Here is a 24320-nt window from a genome sequence, read left to right as displayed (position 1 = left end):
TTTTTTGCTGAAGCATGGACAAGCACCACACCTCTTGCCATCTTCCCCATGCCCATGCCTACAAGGCAGGTTGAGCTGTGCAGTATTGGCCAGATAAAGCAAGCTCTGACCAGACTGAGCCCACGTAAAGTGTGTGGGCCTGATGTCATTCCAGCCTGGGTACTGTTAGGTTCTTCTTTTTCAGAGTAAATAACACACGGACACTAGAGCAGCTTTAACCAAGTTGAATTCTTCCCAAAGGGTCGACACAGCTGTAATTCAGACAAAGACACCACTACAAGTATACAGTCGTGGCCAAAAGTTTTGAGAAAGACACAAATATTAATTTCCACAAAGTTTACTGCTTCAGTGTTTTAGATATTTTTGTCAGATGTTACTATGGAATACTGAAGTATAATTACAAGCATTTCATAAGTGTCAAAGGCTTTTATTGACAATTACATGAAGTTGATGCAAAGAGTCAATATTTGAAGTGTTGACTCTTCTTTTTCAAGACCTCCGCAATCCGCTCTGGCATGCTGTCAATTAACTTCTGGGCCACATCCTGACTGATGGCAGTCATATACTAGAGGCCAGTCATATACCGTAGCTACTAGAGGCCAGTCTCATACTGTAGCTACTATAGGCCAGCATCATACTGTAGCTACTAGAGGCCAGCATCATACTGTAGCTACTAGAGGCCAGGCTCATACTGTAGCTACTAGAGGCCAGGCTCATACTGTAGCTACTAGAGGCCAGCCTCATACTGTAGCTACTAGAGGCCAGCCTCATACTGTAGCTACTAGAGGCCAGCCTCATACTGTAGCTACTAGAGGCCAGCCTCATACTGTAGCTACTAGAGGCCAGCCTCATACTGTAGCTACTAGAGGCCAGGCTCATACTGTAGCTACTAGAGGCCAGGCTCATACTGTAGCTACTAGAGGCCAGGCTCATACTGTAGCTACTAGAGGCCAGCCTCATACTGTAGCTACTAGAGGCCAGGCTCATACTGTAGCTACTAGAGGCCAGGCTCATACTGTAGCTACTAGAGGCCAGCCTCATACTGTAGCTACTAGAGGCCAGCCTCATACTGTAGCTACTAGAGACCAGCCCCATACTGTAGCTACTAGAGTCCAGCCCCATACTGTAGCTACTAGAGGCCAGCCTCATACTGTACCTACTAGAGGCCAGCCTCATACTGTAGCTACTAGAGGCCAGGCTCATACTGTAGCTACTAGAGGCCAGCATCATACTGTAGCTACTAGAGGCCTCTACGTAGAGAAAAAGAAGCTGCCAGCACAGACATAGATACTTTTTTCTAAGAAAAGAGGACAAGAGACAGAGAGAGAAGCAGCAAGGAGGACTTCAGAAGACCAGGGGATTCTCTCAAATTGGATTTCATTTCACTTGATTGCAGACCATTTGTGTTGGCTATTAGCCAGACAAAACAATAGTGGTTAAATGTATCCTCAAGCCGACTACGTTTTTCCAAAATGTTTAGGCTATTTGATCTGTAATTTTTTATAAAGAGTTTATAAATAGCAGCTAAATAGCAGATAAATACAGTATATCGCTATACATAGTAGGCTACACTGCATAATGGAACAACGTAAGCTGGTGTGTTGAGGGTGTGCTGACTATTATTTGGCATTAGACTGGTTTTACACACAACTTTCTATCCAAGCTGGGAGAAAGTATGAGGACGGCTCATGTCATGCAGGTTCAGGTGGGCTATACAGGACAGTTGTATTTTTTTAATCAATTGGTTTCTTTTTAGTATTCTGTTGTATCGAACATGTATTTCATAATCTGCAATGTTTGAATTTCCAACTTGAATTACTGAACAAATAATGACATTATTGCTGCCAGCCAGCAGTCTAAATGGCAGCCTTGTGACACCGTGTATAGCTTAGTGAAATGTTTGACTTAACATGAGAAAATGACAATCAATTAGGCCTAATAAACATTTATCCATTAGCTAAAGCAAAGCTATAGGCTACATGCCCTGGCACCACAGAAAGTCTATAATCGATTCACATCAACGTGTTTCAATTTCAGCACCATGAGCAGAGATCGGTAGTCTATACTTTTAGAGTGGCTGTCTGGCTGACACATTCGTTTGCCTTTTTTTAAGGGGGGGGGGGTATTCCAACCTTGTGGGGGGTCCAGAGAACATGCATTACGCCAGCGCCAATTAGCTTTGGTCAAACAGAATCAATAGGCTATGAACAGGTGTTATGCGAAGGATTGTGCATTATATACCATGCAAGTTTTGCAAGGCAGTTTCAACTAAAGTTATCAACCAAAATAAACATGTGTTACAGGCGTGCAGTGTGAATGAGTTAGTACCTCGAAGCAGACATAACATGCAGAGGGAGGAATAGCTAAACACCTCAAATAGAAGAGCCTATCCCAGCAGCCAAACCGGTTGTAATGACATCACTCACATCATTATGGTTTGTAAAAAGACATTTTGTAAACATCTTTTTAGCAACCAGAAAAATCCATCTTCATCTGGTTATAAATCGGGTTATACCTGACCAGATAACAACCAAAATACGATGTCTTTCTTTATGTCGGCGTGAAAACAATGATTGTTTAGTTCTAATCTGGTGATATGACAGAGAATCTGTTTATAACAACAACAAAAATGTGATGTCACATTACATGCAACCTTTTGCCCGCTGGGGATTTTTTAGCTACCGCAGGGCAAAGAGAATTTAAGTAAGAAAAGAATCCACAGCCAAGTGAATCCATGCCATGCCTTTTCTTTATACTGAAACAGATAAAGAAATGAAATAATAAAAGACTGGCTTACCGGACTTCTCCTCTACAAGAATAACAGATGTAGGAGAAGGGGAGATGGAGAGAGAGGGAGATGGAGATGGAGAGAGGGGGAGATGGAGAGAGAAAGGGAAGATGGAGAGAGAAAGGGAAGATGGAGAGAGAAAGGGAAGAGGGGGAGAGAGAGGAGAAAGGAAAGATGGAGAGAGAAAGAAAAGATGGAGAGAGAAAGGGAAGATGGAGAGAGAAAGGGAAGATGGAGAGAGAAAGAGAAGATGGAGAGAGAAAGGGAAGATGGAGAGAGAAAGGGAAGATGGAGAGAGAAAGAGAAGATGGAGAGAGAAAGGGAAGATGGAGAGAGAAAGGGAAGATGGAGAGAGAAAGGGAAGATGGAGAGAGAAAGGAAAGATGGAGAGAGAAAGGGAAGATGGAGAGAGAAAGAGAAGATGGAGAGAGAAAGGGAAGATGGAGAGAGAAAGGGAAGATGGAGAGAGAAAGGGAAGATGGAGAGAGAAAGGAAAGATGGAGAGAGAGAAAGGAAGATGGAGAGAGAGAAAGGAAAGATGGAGAGAGGGAAGATGGAGAGAGGAAAGGAAGATGGAGAGAGGAAAGGAAGATGGAGAGATAGGAAGATGGAGAGAGAAAGGGAAGATGGAGAGAGAAAGGGAAGATGGAGAGAGAAAGGGAAGATGGAGAGAGAAAGGGAAGATGGAGAGAGAAAGGAAGATGGAGAGAGAAAGGAAGATGGAGAGAGAAAGGAAGATGGAGAGAGAAGGGAAAGATGGAGAGAGAAGGGAAAGATGGAGAGAGAAAGGAAAGATGGAGAGAGAAAGGAAAGATGGAGAGAGAAAGGAAGATGGAAAGAGAAAGGGAAGATGGAGAGAGAAAGGGAAGATGGAGAGAGAAAGGAAGATGGAGAGAGAAAGGGAAGATGGAGAGAGAGGAAAGATGGAGAGAGAGAGAGAGAATGGGAAGATGGAGAGAGGAAGGGAAGATGGAGAGAGAAAGGGAAGAGGGGGAGGAAGTGAGAGGAGAAACAGATATTCAGATGTTTAGTACATTCCAGATCATATCACTGGCTAGAATTAGCTGTAGCTGTCTCCAGTTTCAACAAAGCGATTCATATAATACTTCATATAACACCCGAGAGAGCTAGCTTTCTTGGAGTAGCAGTTCCGGCCGTGGCCCTTGGTTACAATGACCCAAGTTCCAGTTCAATCAGGGACATTGCACTTTATCCTACTTCACTAGGTACAGTTCTAGGGTCAGCATTCCCTCCCCTTAATCCAAGACTTAACAATTAGTGGGAAAAATGCTAAACTGACCCAAAATCACCGTCTAGGGACAACTTCACCCTACTCCAGTTACATACAGTTGGAACAGCAAAGACTCACCAAAGAGGGAGATAGCGCCAAACCTCCAACGGAAGCTTTCAGTTCATCCATGGAGGGGACGGCACACTTGGCAGTGTCGGAGGGCAACGGCTTGATCTTGATCTTGAACTTCCTGTTGTCGTCCTCATCCTCAGTGTCGCTGGACGAGAAGTGCTGCTTGCCTTTGGGAGCTGGTGAACACTCATTAAGTAAGAAGATCTTTTACATACAGATGTAGGATCTTAATTTGAGCCAGTTTGCTACAGAATGAAAATAATCCTGCAGCAACAGGAACTGTGAATTATTATGTGGATTATAATAAATGTATATTTTTTGTAGGGGTTCGTACATTTTTTGTTAGGGCAAATCAAGTCTGACATTTTAAAGTGGAAATTACAAACTTTAGAAGCCTTTTTCAATCTTGAATACATTATAACTTTGCATTTCCGGTGGAAATTTTTCCTTTGGTCTGGAGTTCAAATTTGAGATTTTTGGTTCCAACCGCAGTGTCTTTGTGAGATGCGGTGTGGGTGAACACATGATCTTCGCATGTGTATTTCCCGCCGTAAAGCATGGAGGAGGAGGTGTTATGGTGTGGGGGTGCGTTGCTGGTGACGCTGTCTGTGATTTATTTAGAATTCAAAGCACACTTAACCAGCATTGCTACCACAGCATTCTGCAGCGATACGCCATCCCATCTGGTTTGGCCTTAGTGGGACTATCATTTGTTTCTCAACAGGACAATGACCCAACACACCTTTAGGCTGTGTAAGAGATAATTGACCAAGAAGGAGAGTGATGGAGTGCTGCATCAGATGACCTGGCCTCCACACTCCCTCGACCTCAACCGATTTGGGATGAGCCGGACCGCATAGTGAAGTAAAAGCAGCCAACAAGTGCTCAGCATATGTGGGAACTACTTCAAGACTGTTGGGAAAATATTCCAGGTGAAAATGGTTGAGAGAATGCCAAGAGGGTGCAAAGCTGTCATCAAGGCAAAGGGTGGCTATTTGAAGAATCTCAAATATAAAATATTTTTAGATTTTTATAACACTCTTTCGGTTATCTTCATGATCCATATGTGTTATTTCATAGTTTTCATGTCTTCACTATTATTCTACAATGTAGAAAATAGTAAAACTAAAGAAAGGTATTCTAAAACATTTGACCGGTAATGTATCTCACTGCTGAAAACTAGAATATGTCACTAAATATTACCCTGCCTCTTACCTCGTCATGAGGCTCAATTGCTGATTTGATCCTAGGCCAGTGACTAGGGGTTACACAAACCTACATGTTCCATTGAAACCAACGGTATTGAAAACGTTCTAGGCAGGATGCAACAGAGATAGCGAGAAACACTCTTATGTGACTCTAGACTGTTTTCACTCTTTTGGTCCTGCAGGTCAGGTTCACTCACACGTTGAGCATGAAGATAGAGAGGGTGTCTGGGTGATTTGGCCTATTTAACATAGAGATCCACTGGGCCAATATGTCGCTAAGCTAGTTAAACAGGTCAATAGCTTAGCAGTCAGTGTCCCAAGACTGTTGCCTGTGTAACAGCTTAGCTTCAACAGTATCTCTCTAGGTCTCATAGCAGGACAACAGTATCTCTCTAGGTCTCATAGCAGGACAACAGTATCTCTCTAGGTCTCAGGACAGGTCAACAGTATCTCTCTAGGTCTCAGGGCAGGACAACAGTACCTCTCTAGGTCTCAGGGCAGGACAACAGTACCTCTCTAGGTCTCAGGGCAGGACAACAGTATCTCTCTAGGTCTCAGGGCAGGACAACACTATCTCTCTAGGTCTCAGGACAGGTCAACAGTATCTCTCTAGGTCTCATAGCAGGACAACAGTATCTCTCTAGGTCTCATAGCAGGACAACAGTATCTCTCTAGGTCTCAGGACAGGTCAACAGTATCTCTCTAGGTCTCAGGGCAGGACAACAGTACCTCTCTAGGTCTCAGGGCAGGACAACAGTACCTCTCTAGGTCTCAGGGCAGGACAACACTATCTCTCTAGGTCTCAGGGCAGGACAACAGTATCTCTCTAGGTCTCAGGGCAGGACAACAGTATCTCTCTAGGTCTCAGGGCAGGACAACAGTATCTCTCTAGGTCTCAGGGCAGGACAACAGTACCTCTCTAGGTCTCAGGGCAGGACAACAGTACCTCTCTAGGTCTCAGGGCAGGACAACAGTACCTCTCTAGGTCTCAGGGCAGGACAACAGTACCTCTCTAGGTCTCAGGGCAGGACAACAGTATCTCTCTAGGTCTCAGGACAGGACAACAGTATCTCTCTAGGTCTCAGGGCAGGACAACACTATCTCTCTAGGTCTCAGGACAGGTCAACAGTATCTCTCTAGGTCTCAGGGCAGGACAACAGTACCTCTCTAGGTCTCAGGGCAGGACAACAGTATCTTTCTAGGTCTCAGGGCAGGACAACAGTATCTCTCTAGGTCTCAGAGCAGGACAACAGTACCTCTCTAGGTCTCAGGACAGGACAACAGTATCTCTCTAGGTCTCAGGACAGGTCAACAGTATCTCTCTAGGTCTCAGGGCAGGACAACAGTACCTCTCTAGGTCTCAGGGCAGGACAACAGTATCTTTCTAGGTCTCAGGGCAGGACAACAGTATCTCTCTAGGTCTCAGAGCAGGACAACAGTACCTCTCTAGGTCTCAGGACAGGACAACAGTATCTCTCTAGGTCTCAGGACAGGTCAACAGTATCTCTCTAGGTCTCAGGGCAGGACAACAGCACCTCTCTAGGTCTCAGGGCAGGACAACAGCACCTCTCTAGGTTTCAGGGCAGGACAACAGTATCTCTCTAGGTCTCAGAGCAGGACAACAGTACCTCTCTAGGTCTCAGGACAGGACAACAGTATCTCTCTAGGTCTCAGGACAGGTCAACAGTACCTCTCTAGGTCTCAGGACAGGACAACAGTATCTCTCTAGGTCTCAGGACAGGTCAACAGTATCTCTCTAGGTCTCAGGGCAGGACAACAGTACCTCTCTAGGTCTCAGGGCAGGACAACAGTATCTCTCTAGGTCTCAGGGCAGGACAACAGAATCTCTCTAGGTCTCAGGGCAGGACAACACTATCTCTCTAGGTCTCAGGACAGGACAACAGTATCTCTCTAGGTCTCAGGTCAGGACAACAGTATCTCTCTAGGTCTCAGGACAGGTCAACAGTATCTCTCTAGGTCTCAGGGCAGGACAACAGTACCTCTCTAGGTCTCAGGGCAGGACAACAGTATCTTTCTAGGTCTCAGGGCAGGACAACAGTATCTCTCTAGGTCTCAGAGCAGGACAACAGTACCTCTCTAGGTCTCAGGACAGGACAACAGTATCTCTCTAGGTCTCAGGACAGGTCAACAGTATCTCTCTAGGTCTCAGGGCAGGACAACAGTACCTCTCTAGGTCTCAGGGCAGGACAACAGTATCTTTCTAGGTCTCAGGGCAGGACAACAGTATCTCTCTAGGTCTCAGAGCAGGACAACAGTACCTCTCTAGGTCTCAGGACAGGACAACAGTATCTCTCTAGGTCTCAGGGCAGGACAACAGTACCTCTCTAGGTCTCAGGACAGGACAACAGTATCTCTCTAGGTCTCAGGACAGGACAACAGTATCTTTCTAGGTCTCAGAGCAGGACAACAGAATCTCTCTAGGTCTCAGGGCAGGACAACACTATCTCTCTAGGTCTCAGGACAGGTCAACAGTATCTCTCTAGGTCTCAGGATAGGACAACAGTATCTCTCTAGGTCTCAGGGCAGGACAACAGTATCTCTCTAGGTCTCAGGGCAGGACAACAGTATCTCTCTAGGTCTCAGGGCAGGACAACAGTATCTCTCTAGGTCTCAGGACAGGACAACAGTATCTCTCTAGGTCTCAGGGCAGGACAACAGTACCTCTCTAGGTCTCAGGACAGGACAACACTATCTCTCTAGGTCTCAGGGCAGGACAACAGTATCTCTCTAGGTCTCAGGGTAGGACAACAGTACCTCTCTAGGTCTCAGGGCAGGTGACGTCACTTGCACTATGCCCGCTACTAGCTCACTACTAACTAGCTAGCCATTCCACATGGACTACATCTGATCATCTAAAAGGATATTTCCTCTCTCCTCTCCGGGTCTGAGACTGAAGCCCTCAGCGTCCACGTCTGGAGCGGCCTGTAACAGGAAGTAAATATGTAAGTGGTAAAATGACTGTTTGTGACATCGTGTAACAACAAATACATTCACTTCTCTCATGCTTGTGGGTAAAGAAATGCACACATAAAAACTGCAGTCCTGTGTTTTTATAGCTGGAGAGGTTTGAAGATGCTTGTTTGTTAAGATTCACACAAACTTAATGTACGATTCTGAAAAGAGACATCACGTTTTGATTCCAAATTCAATGTTACACGAGGATGATTGATTGCCATAATCAGGAAAGTTGTAGGGAGTAGAAGTGGAAGTCATGTCTGGTTGTGGGAAGTCGTTTAGAATGGGGTTTGTGGTTAGAATGTAGAATGTGGTTTGTGGTTAGAATGTAGAATGTGGTTTGTGGTTAGAATGTAGAATGTGGTTTGTGGTTAGAATGTAGAATGTGGTTTGTGGTTAGAATGTAGAATGTGGTTTGTGGTTAGAATGTAGAATGTGGTTTGTGGTTAGAATGTAGAATGTGGTTTGTGGTTAGAATGTAGAATGTGGTTTGTGGTTAGAATGTAGAATGTGGTTTGTGGTTAGAATGTAGAATGTGGTTTGTGGTTAGAATGTAGAGTGTGGTTTGTGGTTAGAATGTAGAATGGGGTTTGTGGTTAGAATGTAGAATGGGGTTTGTGGTTAGAATGTAGAATGTGGTTTGTTTCCCCATTGCGGCTGAAATATCTTAATAAGCAAAGTATTGCATCATTGTAATATATTTTCAATTTTTTTATTAGTCACTTCATCAGTTACGCCATTTCTTATTAGTCACTAGTCATTAGTTAGTCGTCACTGGTCACTAGTCATTAGTGATTAGTTACGCCATTAGTCATTCATTATTAGTCAGTCATTAGTCATTCGTCACTAGTCATTAGTCACTATTCAGTAGTTATTAGTCACTAGACATTAGTCACTAGACATTAGTCACTAGACATTATTTATTAGTCACTAGACACTATTCATTAGTTATTAGTCACTAGACAGTCACTATTCATTAGTTATTAGTCACTAAACAGTCACTATTCATTAGTTATTAGTCACTAGACATTAGTCACTATTCATTAGTTATTAGTCACTACACATTAGTCACTAGACATTAGTTATTAGTCACTAGACATTAGTCACTAGACATTAGTTATTAGTCACTAGACATTAGTCACTATTCATTAGTTATTAGTCACTAGACATTAGTCACTACACATTAGTCACTATTCATTAGTTATTAGTCACTAGATATTAGTCACTATTCATTAGTTATTAGTCACTAGACATTAGTTATTAGTCACTAGACACTAGACAGTCACTAGTCATTAGTTATTAGTCACTAAACATTAGTCGCTATTCATTAGTTATTAGTCACTAGACATTAGTCACTATTCATTAGTTATTAGTCACTAGTCATTAGTCACTATTCATTAGTCACTAGACATTAGTCACTAGACATTAGTCACTAGACATTAGTCACTATTCATTAGTTATTAGTCACTAGTCATTAGTAATTAGTCACTAGATATTAGTCACTATTCATTAGTTATTAGTCACTAGTCATTAGTCACTATTCATTAGTTATTAGTCACTAGACATTAGTCACTTTTCATTAGTTATTAGTCACAAGACATTAGGCACTTTTCATTAGTTATTAGTCACTAAACATTAGTCACTATTCATTAGTTATTAGTCACTAAACATTAGTCACTATTCATTAGTTATTAGTCACTAGACATTAGTCACTATTCATTAGTTATTAGTCACTAGACATTAGTCACTATTCATTAGTTATTAGTCACTAGACATTAGTCACTAGTCACGTCATGAGTTTGAGTTTTGACAACCAGGGCGGCACTTCCTCTTTTATCCCTATAGCTGTTATTGCTTATTCCCTAACCTATTGTATTACTACTAATCACTAACACTATAGACGGATCACTTACTGCACTGTGCTGTACATATCTACTTACATATCGGTCCCAATCAATCTCCCCATAATAGCCATTTGGAGCCCCGTTGGTCTTTTTCTGTGATAATGGAACGTGTCAGTGAGAAACTCTCATACCATCAAGCATTTTATACAGTTGAAGTCGGGAGTTCACATACACTAAATTAAATTAAAACTCGTTTTTCAACCACTCCACAAATTTCTTGTTAACAAACTATAGTTTTGGCAAGTCGGTTAGGGCATCTACTTTGTACATGACACAAGTAATCTTTCCAAAAATTGTTTACAGACAGATTATTTCACTGTATCACAATTCCTGTGGGTCAGAAGTTAACATACATTAAGTTGACTGTGCCTTTAAATAGCTTGGAAAATTCCAGAAAATTATGTCATGGCTTTAGAAGCTTCTGATAGGCTAATTGACATAATTTGAGTATCTAGTATCTATATCCACAATATCTATATCCACAGTCAAACGAGTCATATATCGACATATATCAGCAAGGAAGAAGGGACTGCTCCAAAACCACCATAAAAAGCCAGACTACGGTTTGCAACTGCACATGGGGACGAAGATCGTACTTTTTGGAGAAATGTCCTCCGGTCTGATGAAACAATAACAGAAATGTTTGGCCATAATGACCATCATTATGTTTGGAGGAAAAAGGGGGACGCTTGCAAGGCGAAGAACACCATCCCAACCGTGAAGCACAATGGTGGCAGCATCATGTTGTGGGGGTGCTTTGCAGGAGGGACTGGTGCACTTCAAAAAATAGATGGCAATATGAGGCAGGAAAAGTATGTGGATATATTGAAGCAACATCTCAAGACATCAGTCAGGAAGTTAAAGCTTGGTCGCAAATGGGTCTTCCAAATGGACTATGACCATTGTGTCAAAATGGCTTAAGGACAACAAAGTCAAAGTATTGGAGTGGCCATCACAAAGCCCTGACCTCAATCCCATAGACAATTTGTGGGCAGAACTGAAAAGGTGTGTGTGAGCAAGGAGGCCTACAAACCTGACTCAGTTACACTGGCTCTGTCAGGAGGAATGGGCCAAAATTCACCCAAATTATTATGGGAAGCTTGTGGAAGGCTACTCAAAACGTTTGACCCAAGTTAAACAATTTAAAGGCAATGCTACCAAATACTAATTGAGTGTATGTAAACTTCTGACCCACTGGGAATGTGATGAAAGAAATAAAAGCTGAAATAAATCATTCTCTCTACTATTATTCTGACATTACACATTCTTACAATAAAGTGGTGATCCTAACTGACCTAAAACAGGGAATTTTTACTAGGATTAAATGTCAGGAATTGTGAAAGACTGAGTTTAAATGTACTTGGCTAAGGTGTATGTAATCTTCCAACTTCAACAGCTTGAATCAACAACAAGAACAGCACTATTCACGAATGGGAATAACATTAAACTACAGTGAAGTAAACAAACAAAGAAGAGTGAGGATAAGAGTAGCAATGACATCACATCGATTGTTTACCCCATAGTCTACCTTTCTCCTACTTACTCCATCTTTGTCAGGGGAGCCCCTGTACAGAGAGACGAGAGAGGAAAGATCACAATCATCAGACTACTTAGAAAATATGGGTGAGAAGCTCAAAAATATGTTTTGAATGACAGCTTACAAAGATATTGAATAAAAATAAACAGACTTTATTTAGATGTCCCCTCTATTGATGTTCTACATAGAGCAACATACCAACTGCAGGTCTATGGACTTACAACCAAAGTGTCACCAAAGTAAATCCTGGTGTAGCTGCTGAATTCTGCAATGTTAAACTGTCTGCTGGAGATCACTCACATTAAACTGTCTGCTGGAGATCACTCACATTAAACTGTCTGCTGGAGATCACTCACATTAAACTGTCTGCTGGAGATCACTCACGTTAAACTGTCTACAGGAGATCACTCACGTTAAACTGTCTACAGGAGATCACTCACGTTAAACTGTCTCCAGGAGATCACTCACGTTAAACTGTCTCCAGGAGATCACTCACATTAAACTGTCTCCAGGATATCACTCACGTTAAACTGTCTCCAGGAGATCACTCACGTTAAACTGTCTCCAGGAGATCACTCACGTTAAACTGTCTACAGGAGATCACTCACGTTAAACTGTCTACAGGAGATCACTCACGTTAAACTGTCTACAGGAGATCACTCACGTTAAACTGTCTACAGGAGATCACTCACGTTAAACTGTCTACAGGAGATCACTCACGTTAAACTGTCTACAGGAGGTCACTCACATTAAACTGTCTCCAGGAGATCACTCACGTTAAACTGTCTACAGGAGATCACTCACGTGGAGTCTGTGTCCTTCTCTTTCTTTCGTAACCCAAAGGCCTTCCTGGTGCGTTTCTTCAGTCCTAAAAGAGAAGGAATGAAGGGGAGCAGGAGAGAAAGTGAGTTGGAGAGAGTAGGCTAATTAAGTGCTGTAAAACATTAGTTACATTTGAGTTGATTTAACTAATGTTTTACAGTGGAAGGGGTGGGGGGTAAATTTGAGGCAGAATTATGCATTTTAGGGGACCAAAATAATTCACTTATACAATGAGTATACCAAACATTAAGAACACCTTCCTGATATTGAGAGAGATCACTCAATAACCTCCTTCCATCAGCAAGGGAATTGAAGATGAAACGTGGCTGGGTCTTTCAGCATGACAATGATCCCAAACACACCACCCGGGCAACGAAGGAGTGGCTTCGTAAGAAGCATTTCAAGGTCCTGGAGTGGCCTAGCCAGTCTCCAGATCTCAACCCCATAGAAAATCTTTGGAGGGAGTTGAAAGTCTGTGTTGCCCAGCAACAGCCCCAAAACATCACTGCTCTAGAGGAGATCTGCATGGAGGAATGGGCCAAAATACCAGCAACAGTGAGTGAAAACCTTGTGAAGACTTACAGAAAACGTTTGACCTCTGTCATTGCCAACAAAGGGTATATAACAAGGTATTGAGATACATTTTTGTTATTAACTAAATACTTATTTTCCACCATAATTTGCAAATAAATTCATAAAAAATCCTACAATGTGATTTTCTGGATTTTTTTTTCTCATTTTGTCTGTCATAGTTGAAGTGTACCTATGATGAAAATTACAGGCCTCTCTCATCTTTTTAAGTGGGAGAACTTGCACAATTGGTGGCTGACTAAATACTTTTTTGCCCCACTGAAGTTGGTGAACCAGGAGAGGCAGTCATTTGAGAAACCAAGTCTGTTGAATCTGCCGATAAGAATGTGGTGATTGACAGAGTCGAAAGCCAGGGCTGCACAGTAATGTCTCTTATCGATGGCGGTGATGATATCGTTTAGGGCCTTGAGTGTGGCTGAGGTGCACCCATGACCAGCTCGGAAACCAGATTGCATAGCGGAGAAGATACGGTGGGATTCGAAATGGTCAGTGATCTGTTTGTTAACTTGGCTTTTGAAGACCTTAGAAAGGCAGGGTAGGATATATATAGGTATGTAGCAGTTTGGGTCTAGAGTGTCTCCCCCTTTGAAGAGGGGGATGACCGCGGCAGCTTTCCAATCTTTGGGGATCTCAGACGATACGAAAGAGAGGTTGAACAGGCTAGTAATAGGGGTTGCAACCATTTTGGCGGATAATTTTAGAAAGAGAGGTTCTAGATTGTCTAGCCCATCAGCTATCAGCTATCTGGATTTGGATGAAGGAGAAATGGGGGAGACTTGGGCAAGTTGCTTTGGGGGGTGCAGAGCTGTTGACCGGGGTAGGAGTAGCCAGGTGGAAAATATGGCCAGTCGTGGAAAAATGCTTATTGAAATTCTTAATTATAGTGGATTTATCGGTGGTGACAGTGTGTCCTAGCCTCAGTGCAGTGGGCAGCTGGGAGGAGGTGCTCTTATTCTCTATGGACTTAACAGTGTCCCAGAACTTTTTGTAGTTTGTGCTACAGGATGCAAAGGTATGTTAGAAAAAGCTAGCCTTTGCTATCCTAACTGCCTGTGTATATTGGTTCCTAACTTCCCTGAAAAGTTGCATATCACGGGGGCTATTCGATACTAATGCAGTACGCCACAGGATGTTTGTGCTGGTCAAGAACAGTCCGGTCTGGAGAGAACCAAGGACTATATGTATTCTTAGTTCTACATTTTTTGAAGGGGCATGCTTATTTAAGATGGTGAGGAAAGCACTTTTAAAGAATAACCAGGCATCATCTACTGACGGAATGAGGTCAATATCCTTCCAGGTGGATTAGAAAGGCCTGCTCGCTGAAGTGTTTTAGGGAGCGTTTGACGGGGATGAGGGGTGGTCATTTGACCGCAGACCCATTACGGACGCAGGCAATGAGGCAGTGATCTCTGAGATCCTGGTTGAAGACAGCAGAGGTGTATTTAGAGGGCAGGTTGGTCAGGATGATATCTAGGAGGGTGCGGGACACAGGAACACAATCACCACATTTGTACAACCAAAGACAAAATGGATTGGAAAGAAAAGCCAGTAGTGATGAATGGAAACACCCCATTGAGCCAGTGCTGTGGGGGATCTAGCTATTCTGGGCCAAAACTGAGGCCAAGCCCCCTCCAGGGTTGGCAGTTGGCATCATACAGTGTTGTAATCAAAGTGGAAAACCCAACACCCTGATACAGTTTAATGTGTGGACACAGCCACAGCCCAGAGCTCAGGGCATATGTTCCCCAGAGGGCACCCATGTTGGGTACAGTCCTGTTTGAGGTAACTTTGGAGCACAGGTGGACAAACCTACTACTGGGGACCCATAGGGTGGGTTGGGGACCCATAGGGTGGGCTGGGGACCCATAGGGTGGGCTGGGGACCCATAGGGTGGGCTGGGGCTATAAGGGTGGACTGGGGCTATAGGGTGGGCTGGGGACCCATAGGGTGGGCTGGGGCTATAGGGTGGACTGGGGCTATAGGGTGGACTGGGGACCTATAGGGTGGGCTGGGGCTATAGGGTGGGCTGGGGCTATAGGGTGGGCTGGGGTTATAGGGTGGACTGGGGACCTATAGGGTGGGCTGGGGCTATAGGGTGGGCTGGGGACCTATAGGGTGGGCTGGGGCTATAGGATGGACTGGGGCTTTAGGGTGGAATGGGGACCTATAGGGTGGGCTGGGGACCTATAGGGTGGACTGGGGACCTATAGGGTGGACTGGGGCTATAGGGTGGACTGGGGACCTATAGGGTGGGCTGGGGACCTATAGGGTGGGCTGGGGACCTATAGGGTGGGCTGGAGACCAATCGGGTTGGCTGGAGACCTATAGGGTGGGCTGGGGACCCATACGATGGGTTGGGGACCTATAGGTGGGCTGGGGACCCATAGGGTGGGCTGGAGATAGTGATATTTGCTAATGCTATCTAATATCTAATGCTATCATGAGGCTGGGCAGAAAGGAATTTAAGGGGCTATAGGGTGGGCTGGGGACCCATATGGTGGGCTGGGGCTATGGGGTGGACTGGGGACCCATATGGTGGGCTGGGGCTATAGGGTGGACTGGGGCTATAGGGTGGACTGGGGCTATAGGGTGGACTGGGGACCCATATGGTGGGCTGGGGCTATAGGGTGGACTGGGGCTATAGGGTGGACTGGGGCTATAGGGTGGACTGGGGCTATAGGGTGGACTGGGGACCCATATGGTGGGCTGGGGCTATAGGGTGGACTGGGGCTATAGGGTGGACTGGGGCTATAGGGTGGACTGGGGCTATAGGGTGGGCTGGGGCTATAGGGTGGACTGGGGCTATAGGGTGGACTGGGGACCCATATGGTGGGCTGGGGCTATAGGGTGGGCTGGGGCTATAGGGTGGACTGGGGACCCATAGGGTGGACTGGGGCTATAGGGTGGACTGGGGACCCATAGGGTGGACTGGGGCTATAGGGTGGACTGGGGACCCATATGGTGGGCTGGGGCTATAGGGTGGACTGGGGCTATAGGGTGGACTGGGGCTATAGGGTGGACTGGGGACCCATATGGTGGGCTGGGGCTATAGGGTGGACTGGGGCTATAGGGTGGACTGGCGCTATAGGGTGGACTGGGGACCCATATGGTGGGCTGGGGCTATAGGGTGGGCTGGGGACCTATAGGGTGGGCTGGGCCTATAGGGTGGACTGGGGCTATAGGGTGGACTGGGGCTATAGGGTGGGCTGGAGACCCATAGGGTGGGCTGGAGACCCATGGGGTGGGCTGGGGACCCATAGGGTGGGCTGGGGACCCATAGGGTGGGCTGGGGCTATAGGGTGGGCTGGGGACCCATAGGGTGGGCTGGGGACCCATAGGGTGGACTGGGGCTATAGGGTGGGCTGGAGACCCATAGGGTGGGCTGGAGACCCATGGGGTGGGCTGGGGACCCATAGGGTGGGCTGGGGACCCATAGGATGGGCTGGAGACCCATAGGGTGGGCTGGAGACTCATAGGGTGGGTTGGGGACCTATAGGATGGGCTGGGGACCCATAGGATGGGCTGGAGACTCATAGGGTGGGTTGGGGACCCATAGGATGGGCTGGAGACTCATAGGGTGGGCTGGGGACCCATAGGGTGGGCTGGGGACCCATAGGGTGGGCTGGGGACCTATAGGATGGGCTGGGGACCCATAGGGTGGGCTGGGGACCCATAGGGTGGGCTGGGGACCCATAGGGTGGGCTGGGGACCTATAGGGTGGGCTGGAGACCCATAGGGTGGGCTGGGGACCTATAGGGTGGGCTGGAGACCACTCGGGTTGGTTGGGGACATATAGGGTGGGCTGGAGATAGCATTAGCAAATATCATGCTATCTAATGCTATCATGAGGCTGGGCAGAAAGGAATTTAAGGTTATTTTGACTTCATTTCTAAAATACATGTTTCTTGAAAGTTATGTATAGGCCCTGTGTGGCTCAGTTGGTAGAGCGTGGTGCGTGCAACGCCAGGGTTGTGGGTTCCATTCACGACCAGTATGAAAGAAAAAAATGTATGAAAAATGTATGCACTCTACTGTAAGTCGCTCTGAATAAGGGCGTCTGCTAAATTACAAAAACGTCAATGTCTCATCCTGGTGTAATTAATATGCAGTTCAACATGATCACCACAAGGTGTCAACGATAGCGTTGGTATTGAAGTCTAGCTTTACTACATGTAAACAAACCACTAGCTAGGTCTCGTAACGTGAGGTCGATAATGCATTCCTAGCACAAGCTAGAGGTTCATTAAAACTACAGTATGTTTCTTCATTGAAACTAAGTGGGCAATACACCTGGGTGAAATATAGTTGCCTTTTGTAGGAAGCAGTAGAAGAGCTAGGAGAGACAGATTGGTGAGGGGGAGAAAGGTTAATAGCAGGGTAATTACTGCTGCTAGCTAACTATTAATGTGAACAATGTGGCAGTCAAACACTGGATTCGTATGGTAGTTGCATTTAGTTTAGTTATATGGTTGGCTGTTGAGTCCTCCCTCTCTACTAGGGATAGTATCTCACAGCCATGAGTCCTCCCTCTCTCTACTAGGGATAGTATCTCACAGCCATGAGTCCTCCCTCTCTCTACTAGGGATAGTATCTCACAGCCATGAGTCCTCCCTCTGTCTACTAGGGATAGTATCTCACAGCCATGAGCCCTCCCTCTCTCTACTAGGGATAGTATCTCACAGCCATGAGTCCTCCCTCTCTCTACTAGGGATAGTATCTCACAGCCATGAGCCCTCCCTCTCTCTACTAGGGATAGTATCTCACAGCCATGAGCCCTCCCTCTCTCTACTAGGGATAGTATCTCACAGCCATGAGCCCTCCCTCTCTCTACTAGGGATAGTATCTCACAGCCATGAGCCCTCCCTCTCTCTACTAGGGATAGTATCTCACAGCCATGAGCCCTCCCTCTCTCTACTAGGGATAGTATCTCACAGCCATGAGTCCTCCCTCTCTCTCTACTAGGGATAGTATCTCACAGCCATGAGCCCTCCCTCTCTCTACTAGGGATAGTATCTCACAGCCATGAGTCCTCCCTCTCTCTACTAGGGATAGTATCTCACAGCCATGAGCCCTCCCTCTCTCTACTAGGGATAGTATCTCACAGCCATGAGCCCTCCCTCTCTCTACTAGGGATAGTATCTCACAGCCATGAGCCCTCCCTCTCTCTACTAGGGATAGTATCTCACAGCCATGAGCCCTCCCTGTCTCTACTAGGGACAGTATCTCACAGCCATGAGCCCTCCCTCTCTCTACTAGGGATAGTATCTCACAGCCATGAGCCCTCCCTGTCTCTACTAGGGATAGTATCTCACAGCCATGAGCCCTCCCTGTCTCTACTAGGGATAGTATCTCACAGCCATGAGCCCTCCCTCTCTCTAGTAGGGATAGTATCTCACAGCCATCTCTATTTCTGTCCATTGTGCAGGTCTTAGGTAACAGATAGGCACCTTGCACATGGGCACTGAGGCGTACACTACCATAGCTCTCATTGATGAATGGCGAAAAGCCTCAGATCTCAATTGTATTAGAGCCTTGGAGCTGCCAGCTTGGCATGCAAGTCTACAAATGGTTCAGTCGTCACTGACATGTCATGTTATCGATGGTATGCTTCACAAATAATCTGTTAATGAAGCCTTTTACACTCCTTGGCCATTGTTAGGAATTTTGTTGATAATAAATAAAACAATTTCTAGATTTAGATAAAGCTACAACTAATTGAACTCTGCATGCCTGGTGAAAAGAGACTTGTGCTGTGGGTTATGAAGTAAGCAAAAAGGGTCATTAAACTATGGTTGAACTGACCCAACTTAGCCCTGAGATGTTTAGATAAGGCTGTGGGTAACTTTTTAGGTCTTCCATTATCTTGAGTTGTCTGCTAAAGTGGTAATAAATTATAATGAGCCTTCGGGAGGATAGATTATATTGTGTGTCGTGTGTGTGCGCTGGGAAGTTGGAATGAACTTTTGAACCTATTTTATATTGGCCAGGACGAGGAGATTTATTCTGTAACCTATGACGTCATATTTTGTATATAAACTGTTGGTTATGGTCAAATGCTAGCGTGCTCCGAGAATAAATACTATTATCTAATTTTAATAAGACTGTATCCTGTCTATTTTATGTTAATACGTATCTTACAAATTCTTATAAATAGACAGATTGATTTTAATTAATGAGTACATTAGAGGAATTATTTAATTCAGCCATTCAGCCATTCATTCAGCAGGCCTAAGCAACCTGCAAGTAAGCCATGTTAGACCATGTATGTGTTTTGTTAGCAATGCCTACCATGTTGAATTATGTCTGATCTGAAAGGGATGTATTAGCATTAGTTGATGGTGAATGAATGCAACTCTATTGTTCAATATCTATGATTTATTATCATTACCATGATGGCTTGGGTTATAGAAATGTAACAAATGGAGAATAGACCAACCAATGTCACAATGAAAACACTAATTAAAATGGTTTAGGGGCCTCCCGAGTGGTGCGGTGGTCTAAGGCACTGCATCGCAGTTGCTAGCTGTGCCACTAGTGATCCTGGTTCGAGTCCAGGCTCTGTTGCATCCGGCCGCGACCGGGAAACCCACGGGGCAGTGCACAATTGGCCCAGCGTCGTCCGGGTAAGGGGAGGGTTTGGCCAGCAGGGATGTCCTTGTCCCATCACGCTCTAGTGACTCCTGTGGCGGGCCGGGTGCAGTGCACGCTGACACGGTCGCCAGGTGTACGGTGTTTCCTCCGACACATTGGTGCGGCTGGCTTCCAGGTTTAGTGGGCATTGTGTCAAGAAGCAGTGCGGCTCTCGCGAGTCCGTACAGGAGTTGCAGCGATGAGACAAGACTGTAACAACAAATTGAATACGATACATTTCGGGAGAACAAATAAATACAAATGGTTTGATAATGTCCTCTTGATATGATGGGTAGGATCATCGGTGAATGGGTAACTGATTCACACACTCTGAAATGAGCTGGCATTATTTCAGCCAACACATTAGACTAGAACAGAACACACTAGAGCTCACAGAATGCATTATTTCAGCCAACACATTAGAAAAGAACACACTAGAGCTTACAGAATGCATTATTTCAGCCAACACATTAGAACAGAACACACTAGAGCTCACAGAATGCATTATTTCAGCCAATCCATTAGAATAGAACAGAACACACTAGAGCTCACAGAATGCATTATTTCAGCCAATCCATTAGAATAGAACAGAACACACTAGAGCTCACAGAATGCATTATTTCAGCCAACCCATTAGAATAGAACAGAACACACTAGAGCTCACAGAATGCATTATTTCAGCCAACACATTAGACTAGAACACACTAGAGCTCACAGAATGCATTATTTCAGCCAACACATTAGACTAGACCACACTAGAGCTCACAGAATGCATTATTTCAGCCAATACATTAGAATAGAACAGAACACACTAGAGCTCACAGAATGCATTATTTCAGCCAACACATTAGACTAGACCACACTAGAGCTCACAGAATGCATTATTTCAGCCAACACATTAGAATAGAACAGAACACACTAGAGCACACAGAATGCATTATTTCAGCCAACACATTAGACTAGAACACACTAGAGCTCACAGAATGCATTATTTCAGCCAACACATTAGACTAGAACAGAACACACTAGAGCACACAGAATGCATTATTTCAGCCAACACATTAGACTAGAACACACTAGAGCTCACAGAATGCATTATTTCAGCCAACACATTAGACTAGAACAGAACACACTAGAGCTCACAGAATGCATTATTTCAGCCAATCCATTAGAATAGAACAGAACACACTAGAGCTCACAGAATGCATTATTTCAGCCAACACATTAGACTAGAACAGAACACACTAGAGCTCACAGAATGCATTATTTCAGCCAACACATTAGACTAGAACAGAACACACTAGAGCTCACAGAATTCTAGAACATTTAGTATTGAGACACAACAATGGGCATAACCTTGAGACAAGACTATTGAGTACACACACAACCATCACCAGACACACAACACACACACACACACGCACACAAAAGAAACCCTGCCGAGACGGACAGCTGTGAAGTGAACATCTATCCTCCCCTTACAAATAACCCCCCCACCCCATATGCTAGCCTAAGCAACAAACACACAGATGTGCCAGATAGTTTATTACCAAGCACTAGCACCCAACATACCACCTTGATAGCCACAAAAGCGTATTACCAAGCACTAGCACCCAACATACCGCCTTGATAGCCACAAAAGCGTATTACCAAGCACTAGCACCCAACATACTGCCTTTCAGAAGGACATAAGAGGGTAGGAGAAGAGAGGGAGGATGTAGACGATAAAAAGGAGGATAGAAGGAGGGGATGGGGTGGGGGTACAAATAATTACCTTGAATCATGGTTGCAGATGTTCATTCCTCTGTCCCCCGCCACGGATGGAGGGAGACCGGCGACAGATGGATAGCGAGACAGACAAACGGATGTAGAAATCCGAGATATTCCAAGTGGCTAAAGGATGCCGGGATTGGGCATTGCTAATTCCCGAACGGCTCCCCAGTGAAGCAGACTGTCGTTTCTCCCTACGGGGGGTGGGGGAGGTATCCAAGCAGGCTGACAGGCAGGGGGAAGTGGAAGAGACAGAGACCCAGGGAAGGTGCAGCGAATCGGGTGAAGGGCCCTGCGCGTTAGGCTCCGGTCGCCCCAACAGCACAGACACACGGCATCAGAAGTGGATGCTGAGGAGGAAAGGCAAAGGAGAAAAAAACCGAGACCGAGAGAGAGGCAGACTTGCTTTGGCAATGTAAACATATGTTTTCCATGCCAATACAGCCCGTTGAATAGAGAGAGAGAGAGAGAGAGAGAGAGAGAGAGAGAGAGAGAGAGAGAGAGAGAGAGAGAGAGAGAGAGAGAGAGAGAGAGAGAGCGCGAGAGCGCAAGGGAAGGAGGGAGTCGGAAGCTTGCTGATGTCACACCTGAGCAGAGCCAATCCCGGCACTCCGGTAATCATCTGCTTTGTCCTATGGCTTCTGTACCCTGATGCCTTAGCCTTACCAAATAAAGTACAGTAGTAAGGTAGGCTAAAACTGCTTCTCCAATAGAAATCCCCGATCACACTTCTAGGCGATGTCATGGCGACTTTGGCTTGCTAAACTCATGCTTATAAACACGTCATCGGGTCTAACAATCGTCTGGCGCCGAACTGCGCATGTGCAAAAAAGGCACTCCTTCGATATTAAGTTGAAAACGTGTCAGTTTGTCACTTTCACGAGGTTGGAGTAATAACGTGTTCCACAACATTAGACATTGGTTCGAATCTACGTTGTGCCTCTAGATTTCAAGAAAATGAACAACTAAGGAATAATTTTTCACTTCTCCCATTGACTTGTCAAAACCTGGCCTGGTCCGTTTCACAAGGGTTCCCGGAAGTTTCGTGAAGTTGCGCATCTGGGTTTAGAAACTCTGTGCCCTCAGATTGGTCCGTTAGCAGACATACTGTACTATACACACAATTATCAACTGGGTGGTTCGAGCCCTGAATGCTGATTGGCTGACAGCCGTGGTATATCAGACCACGGGTATAACAAAACATTTATTTTTACGTCTCTAATTACGTTTATAATAGCAATTAGGCACCGCAGGGGTTTGTGATATACTGCCAATATACCGTGGTTTAATGGCCATGTACTACACCTCCTCAGACCTTATTGCTTAATTATAAACTGGGTGGTTCGAGCCCTGAATGGTGATTGGCTATAAGCCATGGTATATCAGACTGTATACCACGGGTATGACAAAACATGTATTTTTTTGCTCTAATTACGTTGGTAACCAGTTTATAATCCAGGCTGTATCACAACCGGACGGGAGCCCCATAGGGCTTGGCACAATTGGACCATCATCGTCCGGGTTTGGCCGGTGTAGGCTGCTGTTGTAAATAAGGATTTGTTATTTTATTTAACCAGGCAAGTCAGTTAAGAACAAATTCTTATTTACAATGACGGACTACCGGGGAACAGTGGGTTAACTGCCTTGTTCAGGGGCAGAATGACACATTTTTACCTTGTCAGCTCGGGGATTCGATCTAGCAACCTTTCGGCTACTGGCCTAACACTCTAACCACTGCCGCCCTAGGTAACTGACTTGCCTAGTTAAATAAAGGTTAAATTATTTTATATATATATATATATATATATATATATATATATATATATATTTTTTTTTTTTATAATCGCAATAAAGCACCTCAGGGTTTGTGGTATATGGCCAATATACGGCTACGGGCTGTATCCAGGCACTCTGTGTTGTGTCGTACATAAGAACAGCCCTTAGTCGTGGTATATTGGCAATATACTAGACCCCCTCAGGCCTTATTGATTAATTGCACACTCATTGCATGGTTTTTCCTTTTGTGCCAGCTACAGCAACATAGCACAGGGATGCTTATAAATATGTCTACTGTTATGTGGACAATTCTACATGCACTTAACACCCCACCCAAACCGTGCGCATTGCGTTGCAAAATAAATGTACACATACATGTTATTCAATCATTGCACCCACACCGCTCGCGCGCGCCAACGAGTGTCTGCGTCGCCAAACTCTAAAATAGAAGTTGCTTCTATTTGTGACGTCGAACGCGATGCAAGTCCTGCCTCTCCCGTCTCCTCATTGGCTTTTCGAAGCATATACCCACGTGCCATGTCTTCATTGGTTATACCCAAGTGGGGGATTGTCACGACTTCCACCGAAGTCGGTCCCTCTCCTTGTTCGGGCGGCGTTCTAGCCATTGCCGATCCACCTTTCATTTTCCATTTGTTTTGTCTTTTCTTCCCACACACCTGGTTCCAATTCCATAATTACATGTTGTGTATTTAACCCTCTGTTTCGCCCATGTCCTTGTCCGGTATTGTTTATTGTATGTGTTTGTGCACGTGATGTCTGGCGTGCGAAGGGTTTTTGTCCCATTGTCCCCATTGTAACACAGTCTTTGCTCTCCTGCACCTGACATCTCTGCCGCCAGTACGCACTCATTACAGTGATTGAAAGACGAACTGAGGTAGGTTGGTCGGTTGTGGTAATACATCTAACTTATTATGAAAGTTAGATGCCAATCACC

At 45.0% G+C, this 24320-nt stretch overlaps 1 protein-coding gene across 1 annotated transcript in view; it reads right to left on the bottom strand.

Annotated features, from left to right (window-relative positions):
* The window catches only part of LOC129823740 (SH3-containing GRB2-like protein 3-interacting protein 1), a 90597-nt gene extending 68453 nt beyond the window's left edge, over nucleotides 1-22144 (bottom strand). Inside the window, exons 1-7 of the mRNA XM_055882698.1 lie at nucleotides 21594-22144; nucleotides 12581-12644; nucleotides 11768-11804; nucleotides 10276-10332; nucleotides 8245-8302; nucleotides 4158-4330; nucleotides 2798-2809 (exon numbers count right to left, since the gene is read on the bottom strand). Coding sequence (XP_055738673.1) covers nucleotides 2798-2809; nucleotides 4158-4330; nucleotides 8245-8302; nucleotides 10276-10332; nucleotides 11768-11804; nucleotides 12581-12644; nucleotides 21594-21603 — 411 coding nt within the window. The 5' untranslated portion in view covers nucleotides 21604-22144. The remainder of the gene's footprint in view (nucleotides 1-2797; nucleotides 2810-4157; nucleotides 4331-8244; nucleotides 8303-10275; nucleotides 10333-11767; nucleotides 11805-12580; nucleotides 12645-21593) is intronic.
* Nucleotides 22145-24320: the final 2176 nt, after the last annotated feature.

This window comes from Salvelinus fontinalis, chromosome 26, assembly GCF_029448725.1.
Source record: "Salvelinus fontinalis isolate EN_2023a chromosome 26, ASM2944872v1, whole genome shotgun sequence".
Taxonomy (NCBI): domain Eukaryota; kingdom Metazoa; phylum Chordata; class Actinopteri; order Salmoniformes; family Salmonidae; genus Salvelinus; species Salvelinus fontinalis.
Note: the sequence above shows the minus strand (reverse complement) of the source record. Positions and strands in the feature narration are given on the sequence as shown.